Source organism: Toxorhynchites rutilus, chromosome 1 (genome assembly GCF_029784135.1).
Source record: "Toxorhynchites rutilus septentrionalis strain SRP chromosome 1, ASM2978413v1, whole genome shotgun sequence".
NCBI lineage: Eukaryota > Metazoa > Arthropoda > Insecta > Diptera > Culicidae > Toxorhynchites > Toxorhynchites rutilus.
Window position 1 is genome coordinate 88,997,538 of NC_073744.1, and position 24,417 is coordinate 89,021,954.

At 42.6% G+C, this 24,417-nt stretch overlaps 1 protein-coding gene across 1 annotated transcript; it reads right to left on the reverse strand.

Moving 5' to 3' along the window:
* Positions 1-19,294: 19,294 nt before the first annotated feature.
* On the reverse strand, positions 19,295-21,941 carry LOC129762589 (uncharacterized). Its single transcript, XM_055761015.1, has 2 exons — positions 21,890-21,941; positions 19,295-21,839 (listed from the first exon to the last, which is right to left on the reverse strand). The coding sequence occupies exon 2, from the start codon at positions 21,307-21,309 to the stop codon at positions 19,813-19,815; it is 1,497 nt and encodes a 498-aa protein (XP_055616990.1). The 5' UTR covers positions 21,310-21,839; positions 21,890-21,941; the 3' UTR covers positions 19,295-19,812.
* Between the last annotated feature and the right edge of the window lie 2,476 nt (positions 21,942-24,417).

Here is a 24,417-nt window from a genome sequence, read left to right on the forward strand (position 1 = left end):
ATTCTTTATTTGAGAGGTTTTCAGCCTCCTGGGCTGGTTCGCCTCTTTATCGACGGAATTGTCGCAAGGTTTCGTTGGGAACAGATTGCACATAAAATTATCACATAAAAATTGGACGTAAAAATTAAACACATATAAATCCTTTTGCGAGACATGACTTAACAAAGAACTTGCTGTTTGCTTGTTGCACCAGATGGCATGGATGTCCTCGGACCATGGCTCCAGGCCAGTGGAGAGGAAGCCGTGCCGTTGAAGATGCCGGCGTGTTCTTATTCCCCTTCATCGTGGAGGGGAAGGAACAAGGATCTTCTTGACTGATCCATTGTTCAGACGCTAGATCTTAAAAAATAGTTCGGCATCTTTTAGGTAGCAGACAAGCGCTGCTACTCTTGCTGGATCGTCCTTCAAGATGTCCCTTACACTCCCGCTGATTCCATGCAGGTTTCGTAGATCATCGAATTTCGGGCAACCACACAAGAAGTGCTCTACGGAGTTGTGGATTTGGCAGAGATCGCAGAGTAGATGGAAGGGTCCTCTATTGAATGCGTGTGAGACCGAGCAGTGACCGGTCCTCAATCTGGACAGGATTCGTTGTTCTCTCATTCCTTTAACATCGTCAAACCTGACAATCGTGCCCTTGACTTTTCTGAGGAACTCTCTGCAAACCACCTTTCGGTCCAAAAGGTGCGGAAAGAGTTGGTGATCCACAACTTCACATCGTCAAGCGGCACATCCCGAGTGAAGAACGGTCTGGTGTGACCGATTCCGGCAAACTGGTCGGCCGCTTCATTCCCTGCGATGCCGTTGTGTCCGGGGACCCACATGAGCACAGTGTCGGGCAATATGTTCATCCTGATGGCCTGTACCCATGGATGTTTGGACCTGGTCGCACCGATGGCATCAATGGCGCTTGCCGAATCGGAGACGACCAAGAACGGCTTGGAAGATGAAGTTGTAGTTGCCTCGAAGATGCCGGCCACTTCGGCCGAGAAGACCTGGCAGATGTCCGCGAGTTTCTTGCTGGAAATCAGACTATTATTATTATCGCTTACCCCAAATCCAACTCCCGATGGTCCTTTTGAGCCGTCCGAGTATCTGATCTCGTGGAGACGGTATTTTTCTGCTATGATGGCCTTGAAATATTCTAGCAGACCGATCGAGCTCGCCCTGGCTCGAAAGTTGTCCCTAATACCGTTCTCGACGAGAACAGTTGGGAACCTCCAGTCGTTCGCACCAAACCAGGATTGTTTTGCCACTGGGGGGAGGTTGGCGTGCGCCACCCGCTGCAGGATCATGTTGCTAAGGGCGGTCAGGTGGGTCTCCCCTCTACCGCTGGTTTTCGACAAGAAACTGGCAGTCCTGGCTACGATCGCCGAGTCTATGATCAGATCGAAAGGAGGTTCTCCAATTTCGGCGCAGACAGAGGCAGCTGGTGTTGATGGCAGGAGACCGGAGACAGTCCGTAGTGCTTTGTTGTAGATCGGTGCCAGAGATTTTGGGAGCTTGTCTCCAGCCAAACACGTCAGTTCAAGGCCATAGGTGAGGCGGCTGCTGATGATGGCTTTGCCCACCCGTAGCCGAATATTTCTGTTGTTGCTCCGGTGCGGTTTGGAAATGGTTTTCAGAAGGTTCAACCGGGTGGCACAGCTCTTCTTAACTTCCTCGAAATGGCGGAGGAAGTTAAGTTTGTGGTCAACAAACACTCCAAGGATCTTTAGCGTTTTTCGGCGGGGAATGTTGTTTTTGTATAGCTGGACCCTGGAGTTGGGACCCTGATGTCTATCGCTGCAAATCACCATATGGCCGCTCTTCTGCGCTGAAAGTCTAAATCCTCTCTCGGCCGCCCACCGGCCGATGGCATTGGTAGCTGCCTGTATCCTGATGCGTGGAATCCTATGGGTGTCACCCACTGCCATCAGAAGAATGTCGTCCGCGTAGACAAACACGAAGACTCCCCCAGACAGGACCTGGAACAGGCTATTCATGGCGACGAGAAAGAGGGTGACGGCAAGAACAGAACCTTGAGGTACTCCTGTTTCCTCGTGGAAAGCTCGGGAACTGATGTTACCAATTTTGACCTCAAAGGTCCGGCGTGTGGCGAAGTTCTTGATGAAGTGCAGTAATTTCCCGTCAACGCCCCAATCTGCCAGAGTTTTCAGCACTAACGGGATCCATGTTCTGTTGTATGCCTTTTCTAGGTCCAGTGCTACCATCTCCATGTGCTGACGGTTCCTGTTGGCTTCGGCTATCACGTCTCCGAGGGTCGCGAAGTAATTGTTGGTGCCCATACCCGGTCGGAAGGCGAACTGTCGATAGTCCAATTTCCTATTTTCGGTTAGAAAGGTGACCAGGCGTCTATTCGCCATTCTTTCCAGGATCTTGGATGAACAGGAGGTTAAGGAAATTGGACGGTAGCCTTTCACGTTGTTGCTGCTTTGACCGACCTTAGGTATGGGTATTACTAGGCTGTGTCTCCAACCCTCGGGAAATTCGTGTGTATTCCACAGGTCGTTAAAGATGCTGAGAAGGGTGGACTGTCCGAGCTGAGACAACTGTTTCAGCATCTTATAGCCGTTACCGTCAAGGCCAGTTGACTCACCTTTTGCGGAACGTAGGGCAACAGAAAGTTCCTCGATGGTGAAGTTCCGGTTGAGAGGATTATTAGGACGACTCATAGGGACCACAAAGTTGCTGACCGAAGTGATACCCGCTCCCTGTCGACGGATGAAATCGGGCTCATATTCGGAGATCGAGGACAATCCCGCGAAATATTCGCCGAGCGTGTTCGAAGTATCTACCGGATCGCTGAAGGTTATACCATCCACTTGAAGAATGGGATTGTATGGCCTTCTCTTCCCATTTAGTGCATTTACTCTGCGCCAAAGATCCGCAGAGGACTGGTTTTCGTTGATAGACTCCAGAAAACCAGTCCAACTGTCTAACTTCGCCTTCCGGATTAACCGCCGTACTCTGATGTGTTGCGCTCGATACCTGTTCATAGCAGCTTCCTTCATTGGGTCTCCTACTGGTAGTCATTTGGCCGTACGCAGAAACTTTCTCCGCTTCTTGACCTCCCACTTGATGTCCTCGGACCACCAATGCAGCGCTTTTTTCCCCGGAGTGGTTTTCGTTCTTGGGATGGAGGCTTCGGCCGCCTCCATAATGGTTTTGTTGAAAGTGGCAATGGTGGTTGGGTTGTCTCTAGATATCAAGAAGTCGGAGGATGTTTGAAAGGCAGTCCAGTCAGCTCTTTCGATGATCCATCTTGGTCTGCGAGTAGTGAGCGGCGGCGGGCCGTTAAAGCTGATGGTTATCGGGTGATGATCGCTGCCATGAAGGTCGTCGGCTTTGTTCCACCCTAACCTATCCACCCAAGTTGAGACTAGCTGCTGAAATATCAATGGCTGTGTTGCTCGTACCTCTACGGAAAGTGTCAGTGCCGTCATTTAAGATCGAGAGCTCCATCACCTCCAAGAGGTCGGCGATGATATTCCCTCTGACGTCTGGTGTTTGCATTCCCCAGTTGCGGTGATGAGCATTGAAGTCCCCCAAGATGATTTTTGGGTCCTCCAAGCCTGCTACCGCTTCAAGCAGTTTCCGTCGTAGTTCCGGGATTACGCCACACGGCAGGTATATACAAATGATGGTTACCGGAATCGGGGCCTCGATTCGGACTGCTATTATTGACAGGTCAGTGGATATTTGTTTTCGCAAATGGGGAATGTTTCTCCGGACACCCAAAGCAACGGAGTATTGCAAAACAGAGCCCCGCTTAGTGTACCAGTGGAATCTACCCCCGACAACCCTCTGTATGTTCGTTGTGGAAACTTGATTTATCTCTTGGAGTGCGATGACGGACGGACATAGCTCTCGGTCAAGGATCTCCAGTTATCCCAAGTTGTTGTACAGTCCATTGATGTTCCATTGCAGAGCGAGGTTGGTGGATGTGTTGGTGGACATACTTTCCTGGTGATGGGCGGTGTGGTGGGGTATCGGAGGTGTAGTGGTACTGAATGTGACGATTCCCGGTGGAACTCCACCGACGATAACAGGTTGGGCAGCCATTCCACTTGATAGTTTTCTACTTGATTTAGCTGGTTCTTTCGACGCAGCTTGGGTCGTTTGCTGAGGAATCTCTGGGGGGAACTTCACACAAATTACTCGCGACGCGGAACACGGAACAGAATGGTGGACACAATGGTGGAAAAGCACAATTACAACACTTTTTATTGTCGGCGGAAAACAAGACTTGCTACGTAAAACCTAACAAACAAAGAACACCGCGGTTTGGATGGCCACACAATTCACGCTTAAGAAATAAATTGATTTCTATACATGTATTTTTTTGTTTTATTACAAATTTTGTTTTTTTTTATGGCTCGAGCTCACCGGTTTCGTTGCGGCCGTTCGCTGCGTTGGTCGACTTCCGGTTCTTCTTCGAGGGCTGGAACAGGCGATGGCGGGAACGGGACTGCTTTGGCAGGACTCAAGGACGGTCACACGACGATGGGGGATCAAATTTATTTCTCACGTCGCACGGCCGGATGTCACGATGGCCGGCGACACTAGTCGGTCAGAGAGTTGAGACGGCTTGTGATTTTTTTCACACACGGTTCCGGAACCACTTATTAAGAGCCTAGCAAAATTGCTATGCTAGCTCACGAGCACGGATAACCGGATCCCTTTTAGGTGGCGGGATTCTTTTAAAATTTCAGCAGCGATAACAACTGCGTCCGTGCTGTTCCAAATCTTCGCGAAGACTCCCGGATCCTCGATAATTTCCCCCTCTCAACGCTTTTCTTTCCTTTTTAAATTCTTTGCTCGTCTTTTGAAATTCTTTCAACCTATTGAAGCTCTCGACCCTATTCAGGTTCCCTGGTATTTTTCCACTAAGGGTCGTTTCCAATTCATACACCGAGCCGTCCCCCTTTCGATGCGATGACAGAGAAGGCGTCGACTACTCCGACAATACAAACACAACTTAATACTATTGGTTTCGGTTGGTGTCACGACTAATAAATAAACATTTAAGGCAGCATGCTATACCTGGACAATTAAACCTAGCACTTGCTTTCCGCATATAAATGAATAAATAAACAATGAACTGAATAAATCAAACACGCAATTGTAAATAAACTTTGAATGTATAAATAAATAAATAAATAAATAAATAAATGCATAAATAAATAAGTAAATAAATATATAAATAAGTAAATAAATATCTTTCTTCCCTACTACTAAATAAATAAATACAAAAAAACTAACTAACAAAAAAAATAATCTATTGTGAAACACCAACCTGGGGGTCTGCGATTAACTGTTTATTTGGTTAATTGCAATAATTGGACTCATACGTCATCTTTTCTACGACAGTTAATCACAGACTCCCAATTCTCCTTTTTTTTTATTGTCATATGAGAAATAACATTAAGTCAAACACAAGATGTGGACATGAACTGTAAATTTCTCAAATGACATGACAGCACAAACAAATATTTTACAAAATGTATTTACAATGTTGCTGAGGTCCAAACAGACGGTTGGCCTTCCCACCAAATTTTGCATTGTAACCCAACGTTTGGTTACAATCTTCCCGGAGACGGGGTAAAAAAAAGATTATTTTTTTTTTGTCAAAGTCTGGTTCACTCTCGTTCATCCATCCCCCTTCAATTGGATTCAACAGTGCATATGTCGAGACTATTCATTCGTCAGGTCTTTCGTGTTGTTATGATCACCACTAACCATCATCGTTGACCGAAATCACATACCAAAGAGCGTCACATAGTCTTTTTATATGTTTTTGTTTTTGATAATGTATTTTTTTTTTTTTTTAGACAAACGAACTACAAATTTTTGATGTCTACTTCAGCAAAGAGATCAGAACTAATTTTTCATCTCTTCCATTACATTTACTGTCCTTATGATTATTTGGACCAGAATATTAAATTATCCCACTCACACGTCGCATACATACAATACTCATTCATTCACACCCATTCATTCGTCTCTACATATTCTTCTCCATTCATTCTTTAATTCAACCATAAAAATCATGATTATTGCTATATATATGAGGCGTCCCTCAATTAGTTAACAAACCAACCATCTTTCAACTTTTAAGCAAAGTTCAAAGAGGCCGGTTGTTATGGTACTATAGAGTAGTCGACTCTGCATTTATTTCAGTCTATAACTCTCTTCTATAGAGAAGAGAAAAACGTTACGAAATAAATCAGATCTACTACTACTTATAACGAGAGTATATTCAGCCGCCGTTACGATGGCTGCGTACTTTATTTTACCATTGTTCATAGACTGACTGTATGACGGTTTGTGATCGACAACTCACAATGATCGTGTTAAATAAGCTGATTCGTGCACGTCGCACGTGCTGATTCTTGTAGGTATTAAATCGAAATATAGGAGAATGTGATGAACGATTGAGTTTAATTAACTTGGTTTTATGTGCGCGGCAGGCCATACTCCCAAACGTTTGCCTTGGAGATCCTCGAGTTCATATGACGATGAACCCAGTTTGATCCTGATGCGGCACGGGAGAAATTGACGTCCATACTTGGCGTTATAATACTGCACAGTTTCGCATACTGACGATGACGGAGATTATAACTATGTTTGGATGACTGATATGCCTTCTGGAGGTTACGTGAAACCAGTTCATATATTTTCGGAAACATTAATTTGCGTCGATCTTCAATTTCTTCGGAAGAGATCGATTGCTGGTGACGTGCCAACTTGTGGTCAGTTCCTGCTTCAGCTAACTCGTGACCATGAGTTATAAAAAATGGCGTGAACCCTGTCGACGAATGGACACTCGTATTGAGTATCGTTTCCACTTCGGGTATTCTTGTATCCCAGCAGCGTTGGTCTTCCTTCACGTATGTTCTGATTGCTGCATTGATAGTCCTGTTTACCCTTTCAACGGGGTTCGCCTGTGAATGGTAACGGGAGTTCAGCCAGTGAGTGATATTGAATCGATCAATGAGTTCCTTGAATTCCTTCGAAAGAAAGCTGCTCCCATTATCTGTGATTATAATTTCAGGGACAGAATTTTTGAGGAACCACTGATCTTTCAGAATCGTACACAATACTGAACTACTGATAGCTTTCACAGGCTGAATCATCACCCATTTCGAGAAGTAATCAGAAACTACCAATAAATGCTGGTTACCCCGTCGACTACGGGGAAGAGGGCCAATAAAATCAGCTGAGATGATTTGCCAGGGTCTATTCGCTAATCTCATACCTCCCATTTCAGGTACTATCGGAACAGAAGCAGCTTTAACTTCTTTACACGTCCCACACTGGCGGACATAATTACGAATATCGACAGTCATCCTTGGCCAATAGAAACGATGACGAATTCTGGCGAGAGTTTTGTCGTATCCAGGATGGAAGCAAAAATCGTGATGTTCCTCGAGGATTGTCGGAATTTTCTCGACAGGAGGAATCAATTTCCACTCAAAGCGTGAGTCATATGGTATGTCACGAGCGGTAACAAATTTGTACAAATTATTTTCTTCCAACCTAAAATCAACGAATTTGTCTGGATTATCCCTCACCTTATTCACCAGGGAAGTGTACCACGACTGTGTAGGCTCGATTACCGCAGCAATACTTCGTGACAGGGCATCAGGTACGACATTGTCTTTACCTTTGCGATGAATTACAGTCATGTCGTATTGCTGCAAATTTAAGGCCCATCTACTACAGCGTGATCCTACCTTCCATTTGGTGTTTAAGATGTGGGTTAATGCTGACGAATCCGTGACCAAGGTGAAGTGGTAGCCTTCCACATATCCCCTAAAAGCGTCAATGGCCAGGATTGCTGCCAAAGCTTCCTTCTCGGCAGCATGATAATTTTTGACGTAGGACTACGTCTTTCATTTCTATACTGGGGGTGTAAGTTCAAACTTTCAAAAACGAAAGCGTTACGCCGGAGAACGAGATTTTGAACGTTAATAACTCCTAAACAACTGAACGAAATAGTATAATAAACACTTCATTCGAAAGATAAAATGTCTACGCGTCATATGCTTGTTACTTTTTGATCTAAAAACTTGTTTCAAAAGTCCTAAAATTGCCTTCAAAACAGGCTATTGAAATAATACCAATCGATATATAAGCAAATGCCGCTCGAAAATCCACTCAGTTATGATTGCGCAACGATTGAGGTACGATCGCTAGAATAGATGGATGTTTCCCTAACACAGACTTCAAAATCATGAAGCCTGGGGTAATCGTCATTGCAAAATAGATGCGAGCTGCGGGTATTTTTGTACTCGCTTGCCTTTCTGGAAATCGGAATGTTTCCCTAACACAGACTTCAAAATCATGAAGCCTGAGGGAATTGGGATAGCAAAATAGATGCAAGCTGCGGGTACTTTTGTACTTTGCGTTTCTGCAAATTGGAATGTTTCTCTAACACAGACTTCAAATTCATGAAGCCTGGGAAAATCGGCATTGCAAAATAGATGCAAAATACGGGTACATTTGTATTCGCTTGCATTTTTACAAACCGGAATTGTTGAAGTTGGGAAAATCGGCATTGCAGGTACATTCAAGCTGGCAATACTTTTGATTGACTGGATTTGATAGTGAAGAATACGATATGACATGGTGTGGTGGATATTATATTACATATCGAATATATGAAAGCAGCGCTATAAAATTATTTGTTTACGAATGTTGCAATCGATCGTCGTTATTGGGAAGTTGGAATTGTTGGGAAGGGGGTTTTATTTTCGCTGTGTAATTCCAAGGAGGAATCCATTTCTTTTCAAGCGTTAATAATCCTGCTCCGGATCAACGATGATTCCAACTGTCGGTGCTTGGGGTGGGGTTATAATTGCACTGGGTATTTTCGAGGAAGAATCGATTCCCCCTTTGGGCGTTAATAATTCTTTTCTGGCTAAACGAATTGGTATTATTATCACTTTATTCGAAAGCGAAAGTGTCTAAGATGTATATGCTTGTTACTTATTGATTGCAAAGTCAACATTGCGGTTATAACAAAGATATAACCCATTTCTAGTTTTTCAAAAGTGCGAAAATGTGAATGTGAATACTTGGAGAGTAGAAGTTCGACACGGTGAAATGGAGGCTACAAATACGGGAGGTTTTTGTAGGTTCTATCTTCAGCCGTAGTCGTTGGATCCAGTCTAGATACCGCGATTTGTCCGTTTTCGGAGGGAAAGCATGAAAAGAAATTCCGGGGCGATATCTCTGCTTACATCCGGGGACGACACAAACAATACGCCTTTTGAATTTTGCAGATTGTTCGGAGTCAGCTTCAGGCAAATTTCGTCCGACTTGCATGTTCTCCGGGCAATTTGCGCAGCTTTTGACGTCCATATTTCACACGTTCTAAGGAAAATATTTTGAAAAATATTAGAGCACTGATTGATTGATAGAAGCCAGATCTTTGTATTTTAGGTATTTTATGAACACTAAGCGGATATTTTTATATCAAATTTCATTAATTCGGTTTACCTCTCTCGCAGGTAGATTGACAGAGGGTGTACTTTAACGGCTTTTTTTCACTACTAAATGACAATAAATTTTGGTTCGGAGCAACGAAACAGCTAAGAAAAACTATTTTTCAACAATTTCCACTAATTGTAAGATAAACACGGTACAAGTTTTCGAGAAATCAGTATATTAATTACAGAGAAAATATGCAACGATTTGTTTACATATTTTTCACTCACACGCGAAACTTTCATAGGTGGCGACACCGTACCTTCGATGATGCGAATAAACAGTGGATCTCGCTGAGGCAAACTTTCATTCGGCATCGGACTGTTGAGCAATCCAGTTCACTTTGCTTTCGCTGCGCTTCGATCTAAGATTGGACCCCACCAGTGGTAATCCAACTTGGATATCGTCGTTTGGTTTTTCCTGTTAGTTTTTCGCGTTATTCGTATTGTGTTTTTCTTTCCGCGTCATAAATTGGACGCTTCGCGTAGTGTGTGATGATGACGCTTGGTGCAGTGAAAAGCGCTCGCACTGAACCGAGTCTTCGCGAGTGTGACACTGCATCGAACATCAGCGAAGTAGGCGATTTCGGCGCGTCGGTCGAAAATGTAAACGCCGTTACCCAGGCAGCAACCAAAATCAAGCTCCCCCCGTTGGTGGTGAAGGCGGTCGCTCTTGACAAACTCATCAGCGAATTCGCATCGATGGGTAGAGTACAAGCTGTGTGGCATAATTCAGTCTTTTTCCAAGCAGTTAACATTGTTTGTTTTCCGTCATCATAAGGGCTTCGTTGGTGCCTTTGAGAATGCTATTTCAAACAATACCATTAAAATGGAACTTTTGCTCAACAGTATGATTTTAAATCCAAAAGCTGAACCAAAGATGTAAAGCCCAGACTGTGTCACTTGAACTGTAAAATATGTATGCAAATAGCAAAACATCTGAATAAAAATGCATTTAAGTTGTAAAAAAAAAAACCTTTGAGAATGCTTCTTCTTCTTCTTCAATGGCACTAACGTTCCTAGAGGAACTTCGCCGTCTCAACGTAGTATTACTTGCGTCATTTTTATTAGTACTTAGTAGAGATTTCTATGCCAAATAACACGCCTTGAATGCATTCTGAGTGGCAAGCTCTAGAATACGCGTGACCACAGTGTAAGACGGAGGCAATTTCTTTGACGAAAAATTCCCCCGACCAGAACGGGAATCGAACCCGAACACCCGGCATGTTAGTTGTGACGCTAACCACTCGGCCACGGGAGCACGCCTTTAAGAATGCATCAATGCATCAGGAGGCACTTAAATCTCAACTTAATGGACGCGACGCACTAAGGAGTGTTCCGTGGAATGACATCTTCATATCGTCAGCTGATTTTGAACGTGATGAAGAAAGTTATAGGCAGCACGCCACATCAATGTTTGAGTTTCTTAACTCAATCGATGTTTTTCACTGCGGACTCGAATGTTCTACAGTTGTATGCAACAGTGTAGACTTCAACGTTATGTCGCTGTATTTCGTGCTGTTCACCATTTTCGCAAGGTTTGCCCCTTTTAATAGGGTCTACCCGAGATCGACAACCCCGTACCCGGAATGGTTTTCATCAGCTGTTATTCGAGTTCTCAAGGACAAACGAAAAGCGTTGAGAAAAATGCATAAGAACAGAAATCCGGAAAATGTTACTTCTTACAAACAGCTGCTGCGGTCGTTCGAAGTGTTACACAGAGAAGCGTATCAAGTGTACATCACTGGGATCCAGAATGGGATAAAGGAAAACCCGAAGTCGTTTTGGAAATTCGTGAATAGCAGACGAAAAAATAGGGGAATTCCGGACGTGATAAGTTACGGTAACCGATCTTCAACTTGTGGACAAGAGACCCCCGAGCTCTTTGCGGAGTATTTCAAGAGCGTTCATCAAAATGACCAACCGAGAATCGTCAACTCTTCGATTGACAGGACCGATGACCTGTTGGTTCTCTCGCACCGTGAAGTGAATCAAGGTCTATCGGATTTGGACCCGGATAAGTCAGCAGGACCAGATAGACTCCCCGCAAAACTTCTGAAAGAAATCAAGGATGAACTTATCGAACCCCTGACTACTCTATTCAATTATTCGCTTACGTCCGGCTACTTCTCGCCACTGTGGAAAATCTCGCACATTACTCCAATCCATAAGAAGGGCCCACGTTCAGATGTCGAAAACTACCGGGGTGTTGCAATCCAGTCTGCGATGCCAAAGTTATTTGAACGACTTGTTTACTCTCGCCTTTATGAACGTATTATTGACCGTGTGTCAGCAGCACAACATGGTTTCGTAAAAGGAAAGTCAGTTGTGACGAACCTATGCGAATTTTGCTCTACCGTCACGGATTATATATCTAAAGGGTATCAGGTGGACTGTATATACACAGATATGAGCAAGGCTTTCGATGTAGTAGGAATAAGCAGCATAATGCGCGCGGTGGCTGATTTCGACATTCACGGAAAAATGTTCGAATGGATTGGGACGTATTTGGAGAGCAGAACACAATATGTGAAAGTGCACAACAACGCATCCAGGTCTTTCGGTGTTAGTTCAGGTGTTCCGCAGGGTAGTCATTTGGGGCCTATTCTGTTTGTCATGGTCATGAATAAACTACCATCATGTTTGGCCAACGCAAAAGTGCTCATATACGCAGACGATGTGAAGATTTTCCTGCCCGTGAAAAACATCGATGATTGCCATCTTCTTCAGCAAGATTTAGTCAATTTTCGGAGATTCGTCGAGAGCAACGGACTGAGTGTAAACCCCAGCAAGTGCTCCGTTATTACTTACACCAGGAGAGCTCAGCCGATAACTTTCGACTATAGGCTAGGCGGTACGGATCTACAACGAGTAGAGTATGTCCGAGACTTAGGCGTGACGATGGATCAATCCCTCACGTTTAACCTCCACCTAGAACGAATAGTCAAGGAAGCGCTGCAACTATTTGCTCTCACTCGTCGTTTTGGGCAAGAATTCACTGACCCGCATGTAATTCTGAAGATCTACACCAGCCTTGTACGGTCTAAACTCGACTTTGCGAGTGTAGTGTGGCGACCGCAATACGATCTGCATATCCAAAGATTAGAAAATGTCCAGAAAAAGTTCCTGAAGTTTGCGCTGAGGAATTTAGGATGGAGAGGAGAACACCTGCCAGTATACGAAGATCTCTGCTGTTTAGTGGACATGGATACTATCAAAAGTAGACACAGAATCGCAGATATGACTTTCTTCTGTAAACTATTGAGCGGACGGATAAGAAGCCCGTGTCTCTACGAACGGATAAATTTTAACACCAGCCCCGTTTCTCTTCGTCGCCGGAGAATTTTTGATCCACCTCTGAGGTCCAGAAATTACACCCAACACGAACCTACAACTCGATTCATGCGTGAGTTTAACATGCTGCAAGAAGTGATTTCCATAGATATGACAACAGAAGAAATTCGAAGAAGACTACGATTATTTTTAAGAGGTCAACTAAATTTATAAGTGATTATGTGTTTTATTTCTGTTTTCATGTTTAGTTTTTATGATGAGTTTTATTTTCCATGTTCAGTTTTTAAGAAAGATAACGGGCTTGCAGCCTATAATCTAATCTAATAAACAATGCATTAAACTGCCGTTATGGCGAAGCAGGCGTTAAGGTTGTGTACCAAAAAATATTTGGGGAATACAAAGCATCTTGAATGTCTTACTGGAATGTTATAAGTTATTTAGGTTCGCGTGCCAGTCGCAAAACTGCCTTCAACTAGGATTGCATTTGCGCTAATATTGATCATGATGAAGCATTGCTACTATTTCGAGGTTGTTATTACCAAAAAGAGTTTATTTCGCTTGTTTAGTCACCAAGAAAGTAAATGCCGTTCTGGAATTTTGTATGTGATTAGGTTTCGCTTGCCAGTAGCAAAATTTCCTTCACTAAGGGTGACAGCTGCGCTTCTCTCGAGCATAAGAAGGTAATGCAACACTCAACAACAACGCAACAGTTGTTTCTAAAATTTCAAAGCATTATAGAATATCCGAAGGTATAAATTAGCGACCTATAAAAAACAACAGCGTTGTTCTACGTCAACAATGCGGTTGTATCTTGGACACAACCTCCTAAATTTTTTGAGGGGTTGTAAGTTTGTGCGAGTAATACGCGATAACACGCTCTACATCCCCTTGTTGCTGGGTAAGAACACCTGCAACTGCAACATCGCTGGCGTCAGTTTGAATTACAAACTCTTGGTCAAAATCAGGACTGCCAAGAATGGGAGCGGAAATAAGAAGCTCCTTTATTTGGCAAAACGCGTTTTCGGCATCTTCATTCCATTTTATTGTTTTCAATTTGGTTTGAAGTAAATCAGTGAGGCTGGCTGTGACCCCACTGAAGTCTGAAATGAATCTCCGATAATAATTCGCCATTCCTAGGAACCTTCTAAGCTTTGTGACGGTATTCGGTCGCTCATACTCGACAATGGGGCGAACCTTGTCAGGATTGGGCCGAAGACCATCTGTGCTAAGAAGATATCCTAGGAAGGGAATTTCAGAGACTCCAAACTGGGACTTTTCCAAGTTAATACTCAGGTTGGCTTTGCTTAAACGACACGCAATCTCAGTGAGAAGCCGTGAGTGATGCTCGAATGTTTCCGTTACCACGACGATATCGTCAAGGTAAACGAAAACATTCGGCTCTAGTTCCCCATGCCCAAGAACGTTGTCCATTAATCTGGCCAAAGTAGCCGGACTGTTCACGAGGCCAAACGGCATACGGGTAAATTGAAATAACCCTTTTCCCTGTACACTGAAGGCTGTGTACTTCCGCTATTCTCTCTCCAGTGGAACTTGGAGGAATGCTTCTGAGAGGTCAATAGTCGAAAGGTACTTCGCTTTTGGAAGTTGACCCAATATTCTTCCCGGATGGGGCAAAGGGTAGGCGTCCCTCACGGTCCTCTCATTGATTTTGCGTGCGTCTAAACTGTGACTATCTACTGTGTCTTCCCGGAAAAAGCTCCGTAGCAAGAGACCCCTCGAACTGGGTCTCAGGGTCGGCTTACTACTGGGTAATTGGAGGGGCTTCGCGATCAAATAAAAAGACAATACTCTCACCTTCTTTATAAATAACTTATGTTTTATTTGCTGACGATTCTGGCTTGCCTTGGTTGTTCTACGGTGGAGAGAGAGAGAGGCGGATGGCGGACACGACTGTGGTTGATTGTACTGCGGCGCTAGTATCCACGGCAGGTTGACACGTGGACAGTTGACCGTTGCTCGGCGTCTTCCCTCCTTGACGGCAATCGACAGGCCCAGGACGATACCGGAGTGGCACTGCCGAGAGGGGGCCCTCCTTAACGTTTATGGTCAACCTGACCAGAGGGTGCTCGCTGGTCCTTTTCGATTAGGCGTAGTGGTGGTCCACTAGGCCGAATGGTGTGCCGGTCAACCGGGAGTTCGTCGAGGAAACTATGTCCAAACTCTTCGACCGAACTCTTGGACTCACGTCCGTCACACACCACGCCTGAATCCCAAAAAAAAACCCCGTTTTCCATGGCGGATCCTTCTCATCGCAATTTTTCGTGGTACAGCGTCCATTTTGTGCCTCGTGTCGCTGACTCTCTCTCGCAATCCTAGCTGTGTCCTGCCATATCGACACGCCATCATTTTCGCCCGGTTTTACAAACCAATTACATACACATTGCAATTACTTCCCTACTTAACAAAATATATTCCCTACTAAAAAAAATTTACAAAAAGGTGACAATACTTTTAAAACAACAACAATTTATTAAAAAAAACTAACAATATTGTAACCAACGGTTACATTATACTCCACCCCGGAGAATAAATGATTTAGCTAGCTTAATCATTTATTATTCCTACAGTAATCGATAAAAAAACAATCATTAAATTTCAAGACAATCACTGATATACAACATACAACAAATTTAATTTACAACGTACACGTAGCAGTTAAATAATTTTCATATACAGTTTACAACACATACACAACAAGTTAAAATCATCAACAACTAAAAGCTAAATTATTTTTTTCAAAATTTGCCATAATCGCACGGTTGATTTCAGCCCTGATGCTGTGCATACAATTTTCACCAGTGGTGAGTTTCTGCTACTTCTAGTGTTTCCTTTAATAACCTTGTATCGTGACCTTGTCTCTATTGTTTGTAGACCTTTGTAGACCATCTATTTCCCCTACAGCCATGACCGCGTGAGCATCACCCGGAATTGTTCTCCAAATGTGATTTTTTTATTGCGTAATTTACAGTGAAAAAAATTTTAAATTTGTGCTAATAAAGTTGGTGTGAAGGGGGTTTGTGAATTCTCTTGTTCGAAATAGTGTATTTCTAGATCCATTCCATCAGTGAGCTCCCTGATCAGATAAGGAGTGGCTCCAGAAACGAGCTTAATTCGAGTGATCCTTCATAATTTCTGCATCGGCAAGTATACTCGCGATTGAAAATGTAGGGAAAAGAGTCTTTTTGTTCAAAGACAAGGTTAAGGTTAGATTAATCATTTTATAAGTGCTTTTTTTTATTCTGTCATGAAAAATGAGTTCATTATCAATAGATACTCAGTATGTCGAGGATGTCATTAATTATTATTTCTTTTTCAGGCGTAGATCATCACTTTTCACCAGCCAAAAGCTCGCATACTTTGCTGTAATAGATCCAGATCTAGCCACAAAATCCATCGGAGCTTCAGGCGAAGTAGGCTAATTTAGTACCTCACGCTTCCTTTGAACATTGATGACTCTAGTACGGTGCATGCCGTCCGACTATAAATCATCTTTTCAAACGAAAGGTTTGTACAATTGTAAAAATATTCCTTACTTTTCATATCATGTTTACTTTTAGGCATCTTTAAATCCTACAACGGCCGAATATCACTCGCAGCGAAAATTCCCACGTTCTTTCCCTTCTCGTCGGCGAGCTCATAGGAACTACTACCTCTTCGGGAAATAATGGTGCAAGGAACGAAAAGTGGACCATACTTGGAATTGTAGTGGTCACCTGCAGAGGATTGCCGAAAGTTCCTTTTCAACACTTTTTGACCAACCTGGTAAGTTGGAGCAAAATTTTTATGCCGCAAGTTATACCTTTTCCTACGTTTTTCTCCACTTTTCTGTAAATTTGCTTTCACTTTCTCAAAAATATTTTTATTTATTTGTTTCCTCAATTGCTCCCTAGTGTCGTGGGAAAGTTCACCTTCCCTTTCTAGGCGATGATCCTCACCCATTACCGGTTTCTCATGTCCATAGAGTATTCGATATGGGGTAAAACCTGTAGAAGAATGTGTAGTGGTGTTGAAGGCCTCCTCAACTTCCGCAATCCTGGTATCCCACATCCGTTGATCCGATTGCATGTAGGTCCTAAGGCAAGCATTCACGGTTCGATTTACTCGTTCCACTGGATTAGCCTGACTGTGATGTCGGGAATTGGGCCAGTGACGAATGCCTCTTCGCTTTAAAAATAATTGAAACTCCTTCCCTGTGAAGGTAGTGGCGTTATCGCTTATTATTATCTCCGGAGCTCCATACCGTCTTATCCATTGATCTTCTACGACCTTACAGACCCATTTAGCCTCTATTTTTCTCGCTGGCACCAGCATGGTCCATTTCGAGAACACATCCATCAAAACCAATAAATGACTGTTACCGGTTTTGCTTTTAGGCAAACTCTGAATAAAATCCAGAGCTAAAATTTGGAACGGCTTATCGGTAAGTCTCTGCTGACCCATTTCCGGTACCAATGTTTGTGTGTTATGCTTGCACTGTTTGCAAATCAAACAACCTTGAACATGACTTCTGATATCTGCAGCCATCCTTGGCCAAAAGTACCTAACTTTAATCTTATGGATCGTTTTTTCGTACCCAGGATGTAAAGAACTATCATGCTCCTGTTCCAAAATCGGTTTTCGGAGACATTCTGGAACACAAAGTTTCCATTCAAACCGGTAGTCCAATCCTTCGGTGGGAGTGGAAACAAATTTATAGAGCTTATTGTTTTCAATTTTGAAATCCGCAAAATGTTCAGGATTTTGCTGGACTTTATGAAATTGCCTTGAATACCATTCATTTTCCTGAACAGCTTCCATCTCTTCAACTGCCCTGGACAATGCGTCGGCAACCACATTTTCTTTTCCCTTTCTGTGCTGCACTTGCATATCGAATTGTTGCAATAATATGCTCCATCGGCTTAATTTTGAAGAAGGTTTCCATTTTGTGTTCATTATGAACGATAAAGCAGATGAATCTGTAACCAAAATGAACCTTTTTCCCTCGACATATGGACGAAATTTTTCAATTGCTTCTAAAGCAGCTATTCCTTCCTTTTCCGCCGCTTTCCAGGCTCGTTGGGGTGTGGTAAGCTTCCGGGAAAAATAAGCTATTACATTTTCCTTTCCCTCATTTTCTTGCGTCAGTATGCCAGCGATTGCTGTATCGCTAGCATCCGTTTGAATCTTGAATGGAAGCTCAAAATTTGGATTAGCCAATATGGGAGCAGTTATTAGTTTTTCCTTCAGCGCGTTAAAAGTTTCTTCGGCTTCGGCATTCCACCTGATGATCTTTGGTTTTCCTTTAAGTAGATCCGTCAATGGGGCCGTCAATTCACTAAACCCATTTATAAATCGACGGTAGTAGTTGACCATCCCTAGGAATCTTCTCAATGATTTCACCGAGGATGGTCTTTCAAAATTTACGATGGCTTCTACCTTTTCTGGATTCGGCCTAACTCCATGCTGGGAAAGAATAAACCCCAAGTATGGAAGCTCTGGAACGCAGAACTTTGACTTTTCCAAATTAATGGATAAATTTGCGGCATTTAACCTCTTCGCTACTTCCTTCAGTTTCAGTATATGGTCTTCAAACGTGTTACTCGCGACGACAATGTCATCTAAGTAAACAAATACATTTGGTTCTAGTTCGCCATGTCCTAAAACTTGATCCATTAGTCTCGAAAGTGTCGCTGGACTGTTCACCAAACCAAATGGTAGACGAGTGAACTGAAATAAGCCCTTTCCGAAAATTCGGAATGCAGTATATTTACGAGATTGCTGGGCTAATGGTATTTGCCAGAACGCTTTGGACAGGTCTATAGTTGATAGATATTTCGCTGATTCCAACCTTCCAAGTATTCGGTCCTGGTGTGGCAACGGATAAGCATCCCGTCGAGTTCTCTCGTTTAATTTTCTTGCGTCCAAACACATTCTAACTTTAATCCTATCCTCTCCATCTTCGTTGTTTTTCTTTATTACCGGAACTATTAGTAAAGCCCAATCACTGGTTGATCGTTCGACGACACCCGATTTTATCCACTTAGCCAACTCCTCGTTGACATATTTTTGAACTTCTGGAGACCAGGGATACGGATTCAATCTAACAGGATCTGCTTTCTCATATTTCTCTTCCAATTCTATCGTATGCGTAATTATAGGGGTAACATCTAGTTTTCCTCCTTCCGTGAAGATTTTGAATTGTGTTTTCACATTTTCCAGTTGTTCCTGCTCTCCAGCTGTTAGGCTGCAATTTTCCTGTTTTTGTCTACAGACTTCGGCTTGAATTGCATTTAAATCGCAGGGTTCTTGAATTGTAGGTGCGATGTTGAAAATTTTCCAAAAGTTTATCCCTAATATAAGCTGCCGTTTCATAGACGGAGCTATCAATGTGGTCACGATCCGAGTTTTTCCCTCGAAAGTGATGGGCAAGTTTACATACCCCATTACTTCCATTTGATGTCCGCTTGCTGTTGATAGTTTCGTCCTCGACGTGAACACTTTCAAACGTAATTTTTCCACTAAGTGGGTACTCCCCGTTCCTAGGACTGACACCTGTGCGCCACTGTCCAATAAACCAATTAATTCCACTCCCATCACTGCTACTCTAGCAAACGGACGATTATCACCATCTACATGAATTTTCAATTCGCCAACATTATAGTTAAATGAAATGAAAATAGTGGGAGGTTTTCCTTGCTTGTTTCGACGACCTCCTACATCGAACTTCGCTGGTTTTTTGTACAAAAAGGACACTTTTCTCTGTTAAAATCATGGAATCCACACACGGTGCAGAAGACTTCCTTTTCTCTTAGGCAGTTTTTGAAATGATGGTATTTTCCTCTGCAGTTAAAACATGTTAATTTGTCTGGAATTCTATAATTCTCCACGCGTTTCTGCAAGTCCCCCTGACTCGATCCTTGTTGGGTTCTTTCTTCGTTGGGCCTTTTTATGGCGTACGATTGCACTGGTTGTTTTGCTGAATTCCAGGTATTTTTCGTAAATTCCTTCGGTTTCCAGGCTTTTTCTAGTGGTTTGTTTTTTTGAAATGGAGAAGTAGACAATTCATGAACTTGTTTGTTCCTGTTTCTAAATCTCTATTTCGATACATCCACATATTTGCTGAGTCCAACTTTTTACCCCATTGCTTCAATGAATGCAATGTTCTTATGCCTTTGATGACCAAAGCATTTTTGTAATCTGATCTGAGATTTCTGAAGATTATATCAAATTTTCTTTGCTCAGTGGGAGGTATGGCCATGTAATCAAATATTTCCATTACAGCATGATAATAATCTATGAACGTCTCAGATCTTCTCTGTCTCCGTTGAGCAGCTTGTTGTTCATAGTGGAAGTCCATATCTGGAGGTTGAAATTCTTGTTTGAGATCTATGACCAGTTCATTCCAGCTTCTAAAATTCCTATTCGTTTTTCCTTCTATATACCATGTTCTAGCGTCACCGGAGAACAAATGAATTGCCTCTTTGAAAAGAGCTTTTTTGCTCATGTTCTCTGCATCTGCCATGAATTCTACTTCCACAATGAACTTATTCAACTTTTTCCCTTCATCCTTTCCATCATATTTCATCTTCCAATCTGCTACTGAACGAGGTCTCCTCTTCGGAGCTTCTGAAATATCGCTATCATCCTCAGAGTTACTTCTGTCATCACTGCTTTCTCCGTCGGAACCGTGTATCTTTTTCTTCGAAATTTTCCCTGGTTTCCCCTTTTTGCTACAATAACATTTTTCTTCTTTTTTTATCTTTCCATTTGTTTTCTTCGGCCTTCTAGGCGATAAACCGCTAACTTTCAAAGGGTCTTCTTGCACCAATTTAGATTCTATGTAACGATCAATATGCTTTACTAATTTTTTGAAAATTTCCTGCGATTCAATGAAGTCGTGATCAGTTTTCTTCTGTAGAGCACTTCTTCTTTTGTTCTTTTGTGAACTCACTGATGGATCCGGTTCGTCTTCTTCACTACCACCAGAGTTTTCCTGCTCTTCTGTATCATTTCCTTGTTCTAGCAACTGCTCTCGTACACTCAAATTATTCATTTGATCCAATATTGTTTCTTCCGTACGCTTTCTAGCTTCAACGTCCGCGGACAAAAGTGAAAAATAATCATTCAAAAGTTTTAGAGCTATTGCTTCTAACCCTTCTGTATCAAAGTTCTTCTTCAACCGATTAACTCGGAAATACAAATGAATCAATCTGGTTTTGATTGGTGGCAAATCTACTCGTTTTGTTTTACTACTTTCTAATTGATGTTGTATTTTAGCAATTTTTTCGATCAGTAATTGATTTTCTTTTTCACATTCTTCCTGAGATTCGCACGAAGTCAATTCAAAATTATTTGATTCCCTCTGTTCTTTCAGAATTGTTCGTAGTTTCCGTTTCTTCACATCACGAGATTCCGATTCTGTGAATGGAACCTGACGCACTTCTAGTTCATATTCAATTTCATCGACTAGTAGGTGATCTACATTCATCGAACGGTATTGCAGTACATATTCTGAATTCATTTTTACCCACAATCAACACTCGATCAACAAAAAAAAATAATTTAGAATTAAAGAAAGAACAATACACTATTTATTATATTTATATCAAAATTTCAATTTATCATTCACGATTACAACACACCAATTTACTAGCACAAAATATCTTAAAAGATCACAATTATACCAAATAGAAATATATATATACAGTTAAAAATATTCACTAGTTTTACGAACAATTATTGTTAGAAAATAAAATGGAGTTTGGCTGTTACCGTGTTTCAATGGCTTTTATCACAACTTTTCAGCAATCAATTGTCGAATAATTCCTCCCTATTGTTTCTGTGTCGATCAATCGTTTTTTGAACAGAATTGAACTGCTTTGTGAAGTGCTTTTTGACAATGGTCTGTTTTTTATTGCACTTTTTCGAACCGATATCAATTCAATAATTGTCTCTTCACTCGTTGAAAGAAATTACACGACACTGATTGGCGAAAACAATGCTAGGATTTTACACAAATGGAAGGAATCCAATTGTGTACTCTCCCACCGCCTGAAACCAAAATCGTTAGATTTTTTTATGCTACTCGATCCTCCAATTACCTTTCGTGTGTTATAGCTGGGCGCCAATTGTGACTATCTACTGTGTCTTCCCGGAAAAAGCTCCGTAGCAAGAGACCCCTCGAACTGGGTCTCAGGGTCGGCTTACTACTGGGTAATTGGAGGGGCTTCGCGATCAAATAAAAAGACAATACTCTCACCTTCTTTATAAACAACTTATGTTTTATTTGCTGACGATTCTGGCTTGCCTTGGTTGTTCTACGGTGGAGAGAGAGAGAGGCGGATGGCGGACACGACTGTGGTTGATTGTACTGCGGCGCTAGTATCCACGGCAGGTTGACACGTGGACAGTTGACCGTTGCTCGGCGTCTTCCCTCCTTGACGGCAATCGACAGGCCCAGGACGATACCGGAGTGGCACTGCCGAGAGGGGGCCCTCCTTAACGTTTATGGTCAACCTGACCAGAGGGTGCTCGCTGGTCCTTTTCGATTAGGCGTAGTGGTGGTCCACTAGGCCGAATGGTGTGCCGGTCAACCGGGAGTTCGTCGAGGAAACTATGTCCAAACTCTTCGACCGAACTCTTGGACTCACGTCCGTCACACACCACGCCTGAATCCCAAAAAAAAACCCCGTTTTCCATGGCGGATCCTTCCTCGAGCCTTCTCATCGCAATTTTTCGTGGTACAGCGTCCATTTTGTGCCTCGTGTCGCTGACTCTCTCTCGCAATCCTAGCTGTGTCCTGCCATATCGACACGCCATCATTTTCGCCCGGTTTTACAAACCAATTACATACACATTGCAATTACTTCCCTACTTAACAAAATATATTCCCTACTAAAAAAAATTTACAAAAAGGTGACAATACTTTTAAAACAACAACAATTTATTAAAAAAAACTAACAATATTGTAACCAACGGTTACAAAACAAAGCCTAACTTTATTGGGTTTCACTACCGGTACGCAGTTTAACGACCAATCTGAGCTGCTTCTTTCTAGGATACCGATGTCTAAAAGTCGTTGAAGTTCAATAGCCACTAAACTTTGAATCTTAGGAGACATCGTATACGGGAATTGACGCACAGGTGGTTTATTTTTCCAATCGTCTTGCAGCACAATTTTATGCTGAGCGAGAGACGTCAAGGTCAACTGTCCTTCCTTCGCTGCTAGAAATAACTTTTTCACGTCTTCGATCTCCCTAATTTCTTCACTCGTCAGCACCGATTCCCTACTAGGTAAATGAATAGTAGCAACCACTTCATTTTCGTTGTTGCTACTGTCCCTTAACATTGTTGGGTGAATCTGGAATTTATTCCAAAAATCCACTCCACAAATACAATTGAGAGACAGATTTGCCACCACAAGAGTAGGAATTATTTTAGTATCGTCGTTGAACAGGATAGGGAGATAAGCGCGACCAAGAACTTGAAGGAAGTCCCCGCTAGCGGATTGCAGGGCGGATATTTCTACGCGTGAGAGTCTCTTATGACGTAATTTTGAAAATAGATTCTCACTGATGAGTGTGAAATTACGTCCTAGCTTCGGCTGGACATATACTAAAATTGGAACGAGTGTGAAATTACTTCCACTGTCTAAGAGAGCCTGAATCGATAAACCTTGAATATTCACTGAAACGTACGGTCGGTTATCGTTGAGAAATGGATAGGAAATTTGATATATTTCAGCGGAATCTGCGTAGTGGTCAGGAGTGATTGACTCCCAAAATCTAGAAAGAGTAGACTCTGTAGAAGAAAATTGGCTTACGCTTCGGGGTTTTGCGAGCGGCGATTTTCGCCCGCCAGTGACCCGTTTTTTAGGCAAAACGGGCAAAAGTTTGTTGGGAAGCCTTTGAGCCCACACTTGAAACAAAATATTCCACGCGGTTGTCTGCACATGACCGAATGGTGTCCATCCCTACCGCAGTTAAAACAAGTATTGGATGGTGGAGGGATATGTCCATTCACCAATTCTTCTAGTGTTAACTGTGGGCGGGGTGCAGACGGTCCTGCCGTTTGTGAGTCGATGATCGGCTTCGCAGTTTTCTGAACAGGTTGAAGGATAGAGTTGTTTTTGATATTCGAATTTGGATACGGTTTAGGATGAGGAGGTGAATTGAGGGAATGTGGTGCACTGTTCCGATTGCTTCTTCCCTGGCTATATTGCTGATGTTGTGCTAACGCTACCTGTCCGGAAGTTTGCTGCTGGGAAAATTTCTTTTTATTTTTCACGTTGGGTCCGCCTTCCACAGCTTGGACCGATTTCTCAGGTCCGAAAACTTTATTGTATGCTGAGAAGTTTAAAGCATCTAACTTCTGACCAGCAGCCACCAGCGTCTCAAGATCGATAATTGGAATAAAGGTCATTTGTCGTTTGTAATCCACTCTCATGTTTTGTTGAAGTATTTGTACTTTCTCATAATCAGGTATTTGTACGCTCATCGTCCGAAACAATTTCTCTATTTCAAAATAGTACTCATGGAAGGACTCGAATTTTTGCTGGCGTCGCTGGTAAATTTTTATTTTAATTAATGCATCCAAATCTGGGTGCATGTAAGTTTTTCGCAACTCAAAC

Excerpts from the sequence above, each read along its gene's own strand:
- LOC129762589 (XM_055761015.1), bottom strand. The coding sequence starts at position 21,309 with ATGAATTCAGAATATGTACTGCAATACCGTTCGATGAATGTAGATCAC.